Source organism: Fukomys damarensis, unplaced genomic scaffold (genome assembly GCF_012274545.1).
Source record: "Fukomys damarensis isolate Sample0158 unplaced genomic scaffold, DMR_v1.0_HiC HiC_scaffold_33, whole genome shotgun sequence".
NCBI classification, from domain to species: Eukaryota; Metazoa; Chordata; class Mammalia; order Rodentia; family Bathyergidae; genus Fukomys; species Fukomys damarensis.
The window spans coordinates 40,426,789-40,433,963 of NW_022900945.1; the positions used below are offsets into that span (position 1 = coordinate 40,426,789).

Genomic DNA, 7,175 nt, shown 5'->3' on the forward strand with positions numbered 1-7,175 from the left:
TCCCAGAATGCTGGAATTACAGGCATGCACCACCATGGCAGGCTAGTGTTACTTTGTGTGTGTGTGTGTTCACTATCTGAAATAACCTGAATGAGGTGAATGAGCCACCGCTCTGCCACCTTCAGCTGTTTAAAATAATGATAACTCAAACTTGGTATTGCCAGGAGATAACAGTCAGAATAGATTAGAGGGTCCCAGGGGAAAGGAACTATAACAGTTTGGTTTAAGGACCCCACATTTGAGTACCTAGACGAAGGCCCTTAAGTCTGAATTACTTGATAATATATATACATTGTTGAATTTAGAGATGGGGATTTATTTTTTTTAGAGATGGGAATTTATTATAAAAATTTTCTTGTCCAGTCTTTTTTTTATGATACAGATGTTTCCTATGAGTAATTTTAGAAGTCACAGTAGTGCAGCAATTTTTAGGTAACTTCAAACCCAAGCACCAGACTTTTGATGTTCATAAGCATTGACAGTACAGACACAGAGAAAAGGGAGCTGTCTTCCAGGCAAGGAGACAGTAGCAGAGAGACTGAACAGCGATGGCCAGGATTGGAAGACCAGGGCAATGGACCCTTCAGTGAAAAGACTCACAGATGACTACACCCAGGAGGTCTGGAATCTGTAAACTGTGGCCTTGCATAAGTATTAATACTTCTTGGAGCAGCTGACATTATAATGTCCATAAACTCATAGAGATCATCAGGAGAATGGGCTGTGTGCACTTTTTCCCCTACACTTAACTCAATTCCAGACATAAAGGTTTGTAAGATTTGACAAGTGGACCGTCCTGTGTAGTTGGAGTGATTTCAGTTCCCAAAATGTGAATGCTGTGTTCTGCGACAAACTGGGCTGTTCTGTCTAAAACCCTTATCTCTTCAGCAAGATGAACTTCCAAATTGCAAACAGACCCAACGGGACTAGTTTCTAGAGGTTGGGAAGTTTCTGTCTCATATTTTCCTCCCTGGTACCGCGGTTTGAACTCAGGACCTTGCATTTGGCTGCCACTGAGCTACATCCCCAGCCACCCTTCCCCCTTCATATTTTAAGAGCAGTCAAGAGGAAACTCACAATTAAGGGTAACAGACTTCAGGCACTGTCTTGCACAAATGTTTAATAGAGGTAGGCAGCAAGGTGTTCCACTCTGATTAGTCTAGCAGCTTGCCACCACTAGGTGGAGAAGAAGCCACCATCATTCTTTCGGGAATAACCTCCATTGGTGGCTGCAGTGTGAGGGGACACTGGAGAAAAGAGAAGAAGGGGGGAGCTTTGAATTTCAGATCCTTTGCCTTTCCTGGAATCCATGCATCACCCATACATTTATGAATCCTGTGAAAAAGGCTCATGTAATAGCAGAGTGGCATCTGGAGGACTGATGTGAGGTAGGCGTAAGTCTTCCCTTTCCAGATTGCTGACCTTTGCCCACCCTGCTGGAAATGTTTGTCACTTAGACCTAAGACCCAGATAAGAGGCTCAAAACTGAATGAAGTTCCTGGCTCTATTTTTCAGGATGCCAAGACCCTCAGTAATGCCTGATCTTTCTACAAGCCAGCAACCTCAAGTCCCAGATTCCTGAGTCCATACAGAAAGCCTGGCACCACCCTTGCCCGCCCACCTGGCCTAACCCTCACCTATGGCTCCCTGGACGCTGTGGATGGACTCCTTCTTAGGGTTGATCCATTGTCTGATGGGAGCCAGTGATGTGATGGGGGGTGGAGGAGGAAGGGATAAATACTCTCCAGGGAGCTGACTCTTGATTCTAGATGATGTAAAGGAGAGTGAATCAATCAGAAAGAGAAAGGCAGTAGGAGCAAAGGTTTGAGACCACCCCGTACAAACTAACAACTTAGTGAGAATTGGTTTCAAAATTAAAACATGAATAAAAAAAAAGTAGGGGAGGATGATGCAGATGTAGCTCGGTGCAAAGGCCCTGGGTTTGATCCCCAAATCACAGCATTGCAGGGAGAGAAAAAAGAGAAAGAGATTAAAAGGGAAAGATAATTTTATGAGCTCCCAGAAGTAAAGCATGCAAGTCCTTTTTTACCTTCTGGAATTAACCAAAGTTTTTTTTTTTTTTCTTTTTGTACAGATGAACATCATCTTGGAGACTTTCTTTTTTAGTACCAGGGATTGACTCAGGACCTTGTACTTGTGAGGCAGGTACAGTGCCACTGAGCTAAATCCTCAGGGCTCAATCTTGCCTGCCTGCCTTCTTCTCCTTTTTTTTTTGAGACAGGGTCTTGCTGTGTAGTTCAGGCTGGCCTTGAACTCACTATGTACTCCTGACTGGCCTTGAACTCACAGCCATTCTCCTGCCTCAGCCTCCTGAGTGCTAGGATTATAGACATGTGCTATACACCCGGCTCACAATCTTGAAGGATTTCTGTTCTAAGAATACAGAAATTACATTACTGATATAGATATAAAAACACAGACACTTTACACAAACAGGGACCCAATAATTGTTACTTTCAGGTGACATTTCACCTATGTGATTGGAGGGCAGCTTCCTTAGAGTGAAGAGACTACTACTTACTCATGAGTATCCTGAATGGTCTCCTGGTGTAACAATACCTCACTTTTGTTCTTGAAGGCCCCAGTGTGGTGGTTGTACAAGGCTGCTAAGCGGAAGTCGAGGTCGTCCTTTGGAATCTACAGGGGAAGTAAGTCCTCCAGCGTTAACTTGATCATCTATGCCTTTAGTTCAGTCAGGTCATCTTGGGCTTTACCATTCTCTAGAAATCCAGTGAAGTCTCTTTTGGGCCTGAAATCTATTAAGTCCTTACACACTGAATTGTTGTACATAATAAGTTTTTAACTCTTATCAATACAGAATCGCCCCCATTTTAGGTCTGAAGCATTGTGAGCTCCTACTGGCAACAGAAATATTATCCCCAACATGGACTCAATTGACATCACCTCGTTCATGGTTATATTCAGTTCTTGTTTTAATAAAAAGAATGAAATGTCTGGTGAAATTGTTTTCTCCAGATAATTTCCTGGGGCAAAACCCAAGTCTTGTGATTTGATAAATGGAGTTTAGATTTGGTAAGATCTTAGATCAGGGACAAAAGGAAAGATGCTAAAGCAGTCAGGAGCAGCCTGTCTTTCAAAAAGGATATTAGTGAGTCCTGGGTGGATGTAAAGAGAAACAGTGTTCAACACCAAGTACCTTGGAATCAGAAAAATAGGCATCCCGAGTCATGGAGGTGATCGTAGGAGCTGAACTGAGCCGACTCCAGGGGTCCTGCTGCTGAGCGAGGTGAGTTGGGTTCCTGAATGGTAATTTCTGCAAAAGAGAAACCACATCCAGGACCTGGTGACAGGAAGCCTTGCTGATGCGGGAGGCCAGTGACATCCATGTCTTATTCCCTTTTCTTTTCTTTTTAATCTCAAAGAGATCTACAAGAGAGGAATGATGTGGGGCGGAACTCCTAGTTTTTCTTAGAACTGACAGAAATAAGCCAGGGGAATAGGAGAAGGGACGGACTAGGACAAGTCCCTGAATGGGAGCAGGTGGGGAGAATGATGAACTCAGGTGTGACATCCTGGGTTTGAAGAAAAGGTGAGACTTCTAATGCCTTAGCTGAAAATCGAAAGTGGGCAGCTTAATGGAGAGCTCAGAGCAAATAACAGATCAGGAGTTTGTGGGAGTAGCTGATGCCTGCTGACCAAAGTGAAGAGCTGGCTTGTGAGGACTGCACAGTATTGAGTGGAAGTGAGGAAGGCCCTACAAGAAGCAAAATCTACGTAGATAAGAAAAAGTTTTCAACAAGCAAAGGAAGGGTCATTGGTTGGTTGAAGTAATGTCAGAAAAAATCCATTAAGACATTCAGTTCTCCCCACAAGGATGAATATGGAAAGCACACAATTGATTCCTTGAAATGCTGTATTTTCCACCACTGTATGCCGGGTACCTGGCTTGGTACACATGGTATTAAAAAAATACCTTGCTTGAATCAGTGGTCAAATTCCAATGAGTGCAACCACTACCAGCAGACTCTCTTTTCTTTCTTTCTTCTTTTTTTTTTTTTTGGTACCGGGGATTGAACTCGGGACCTTGTGCTTAGTGGAACCACTGAGCTAAATCCCCAGCCGACCAGCAGGCTCTCATTCAGCCTTTGCAGTGTTATAACCCTCGTTCCCCTCAGTATGGCCAAGTGCTCTGTTTCCACTCGATTAAACCATAGCTGAACAATAATACCCAGCACTCCACTGTCACTGAGACCTGAAGGGTGGGTGACAGAAGGCGCGAGCCTTGCTTTATCCTCCTGTCAGCACAAGGATGAGGCTGTCTTTCTCTGAGAAAGTTGAGAATGTTCAGTGCCATCTGCACATCTGCTTCTTTTCCACCGCAGGGAGAGGGCGTCCCTTTTACTCAAGAGAAGCCCTCCCTGCCCCCCCCCCGGCTGTCCCCGCTTCAACGACCTGTGCCATTCTGCATCCCCTTCACCGACCCCAGCTCCTCTCCCATTCCTTTACCATGGTCTACACCACCCTGTCAGCTTTCCCTGAACCAGACTTCTTCAAGAGTCAACATTCACTATCTCTACTTTGTCCTTTGCCCCTGTTGCCATTCTTTCCTCAGCCTAGTGCAGTCTGGCCTCTGCCTCAGCCTCCTAGAGTGCTGGGATTACAGGTATGTGCTATCACAACCAGGGGCATGTGCTGTCTAAAACACCCGTCTAATTGTCTTACTCTCGTGCTTAGAATCCCACAATGATTTCTATTCCTCTAGAATGAAATCCTAGCGCAAAGCACACCCAGCCACTAAGGTCACTTCTCCAGCTGCAGTCACTCCACGCCTCCACGCCTCTAGTTCACCTCAGCTCTTTGGGATATGCAATCCCTCCGTCTCCCCGACCATGTCATTTCCATGTATTGAGCCTGCTGCTCGCATTTCCTCGAATGTCTGATTTCTGTTTCCTCCTAACATCTCACTGTCCCTCCGCTGGCCTAGCGAGTTCATATTTGGAAGTCGAAACTCATCTGCTCTGGGAAGCTTTCCTTCGAGTTCCTGGTTCTCACCACACTTGTGCCATTGTCATTGTGGAAGCACTGTTACTGTTACCGTCGCCGATCTTTTCTACTAGAATTCCTTGATAAGAGGAGCTCTAGCTAGTCTATCTACATACCTTCAGTGTAAATCAGAGTGCCTGACATATGGTAAATAACAAATCTTGTCTCAAAAGTGCAAGGTCCCTGGTATCAAAAAAAAAAAAAATCGAGTAAGAGGAGGCCCTTTGATACTGTTATTAAACTTTATTTATCATTTAGTTCACTTTATTTTGCACCTCTTCAAATATCCCAGATCCTTCCACCAGAAAATAGATCATCTAAATTTCCAGATCACAGACTATAATCATCATCTCATACAAACACACAGAGGCGTTAACCAGAAGACAGAAATACTATGAGGACAGATGTGCACAGCATGACCTGGTGTCTTTCTTTTCTTTTCTTTCTTTCTTTTTTTTGTACCAGGGATCAAACTCAGGTCCTTGCACTTGTGAACCAGGCAGTGGAACCACTGAGCTAAATCCCCGGCCCGAGCTGGTGTCTTTCAGAGGATCTTCACCTACTCTCTAACTCATATCTCTTTGGAGAACCGCTTTCCAGAGAAAAGAGTGGCTTGGTGGAGGCTAGACCCCCATTATGTTAAGTAATTAGTGCTGTGAGCTGCAACAGCCCTTTGTTCGAATAAACTACAGTTCTCCTTCCCTCTGTTCAAAAGCATTTCTGAACCAAGGGCAGTAGTACATGTCCATAATCCCAGCTACATGGGAAGCTGAGGCAGGAGGATCACAAATTCAATTTATCAAAACTTTGTCTCAAAATATATAAATAAATAAAGAAAGGGTTGGGGATGTAGCTCATTGTGAAGGCCCTTGGTTCAATCTCCAGCACCGAAACAATAACGACAACAACAAAGAAAGAAAAGGGAGGGGGGCTGGGAATGTAGCTCTGTGGTACAGCGCCTGCTTAGCATGCATACGGCCCTATGTTCAATCGTCAGAACCAAAAATAAGCAAAACAACTACAAAAGGAAAACGTTAGCAAACTTGAATACGAGGACAGGAAGACAGACTTCTCTGGTACCCGACTCAATAACTTTACCAGAAGTCTTTATGTTACCATCTCTGCCCGTCACAGCGACAGAAAGAAGTCCGCTGGAGACCCTTCTGGGAATTAGCGCGATAATACCATAGTACCTCGGAAGCCCGCGGTTTTCCCAAATAGGAGTCATCGTTATCTAACGTAGGGTGCTGGAAAGGGTCCCTGGTGGGAGGCATGCTTAAATGCCGAGCGAGACGCTCTTTTTGGGACGCAAGGCCCGCGCAGCCGCACCAACACTTGACGGCTGAGGATTCCGGGACCAATTGTTTGGAACGCCCAGTTTCGGTCGCTAGGCAACTGCAGCAACTGTGGGGGAGATGAATTCCCTTCGCGAAAGCGCCACCTGGCGGTTCAACCCGGGAGGGCCCCTCAGGAGGAAGCTGCCGGAAAGCGCAGCCGAGCGGGCCGAATCTCGGTTGCAAAGCACCCGCATCTCGCCAACAACTTCTGCAAAAGACTTCAGTTGAAGGGGGGGAACCTTAAAGATGACCCAGAAATTTCTCTCTTGCACCTAACAAAATTCTTCCCTATTTTCAAAGCAACGAGAGGCCTGAAGATGTAGCACAGCTCAGTAGTAGAGAGGCCTTGGGTTCAATTCCCAGCACCCGGGGAGAGAGCAAAGAGAATGGAGATGTCGAGAGACAGAGGCGCGTATGTTTCTCTTGGAGAATCGCCGGGTGAGGCAAGCTCACCTTGATATACCCGGCTTAACTATAAAAGAATCATGACTGATCAAAGAGGGAGTTGCTGCAACACAGAAGAACTTGGCGGGATGGAAGTAACATCCAGAAGCGGCTCTGGCAGTAGGTGACGCGTACTGAGCCACTCTTCTAGGAGACGACTTCTGGAGGGCACAGATGGCCATAGTCATCTTACTGTTTCACCATGCACACCATCTTTGCCAGATCAGAGATGCTTAGAAATAGCCCCTGGCCCGGCAGGGCAGTAGAAAACGTGACTTTGCGGGCAGCAGCTCGGGGGCTGCTTCTCCCTCGTGCGTTGCGCCCGCCCCGCGTCCGCCGGTTGTGCCGGTTGCGTCCCCCCGGCGCGCG

At 46.0% G+C, this 7,175-nt stretch overlaps 1 protein-coding gene across 2 annotated transcripts; it reads right to left on the reverse strand.

Annotated features, from left to right (window-relative positions):
• Positions 1-1,068: 1,068 nt before the first annotated feature.
• Positions 1,069-6,398, reverse strand: CUNH1orf194 (chromosome unknown C1orf194 homolog). 2 transcript variants are annotated; one of them, XM_019204812.1, is made up of 5 exons: positions 6,219-6,398; positions 3,179-3,295; positions 2,543-2,658; positions 1,638-1,765; positions 1,069-1,247 (listed from the first exon to the last, which is right to left on the reverse strand). In XM_019204812.1, exons 1-5 carry the CDS (start codon positions 6,297-6,299, stop codon positions 1,177-1,179), a joined length of 513 nt encoding a protein of 170 aa, XP_019060357.1. In that variant the 5' UTR covers positions 6,300-6,398; the 3' UTR covers positions 1,069-1,176. The 2 variants fall into 2 exon arrangements, with proteins under 2 accessions (XP_019060357.1, XP_033614234.1); XM_033758343.1 differs by lacking the exon at positions 6,219-6,398 and adding an exon at positions 6,142-6,162.
• Between the last annotated feature and the right edge of the window lie 777 nt (positions 6,399-7,175).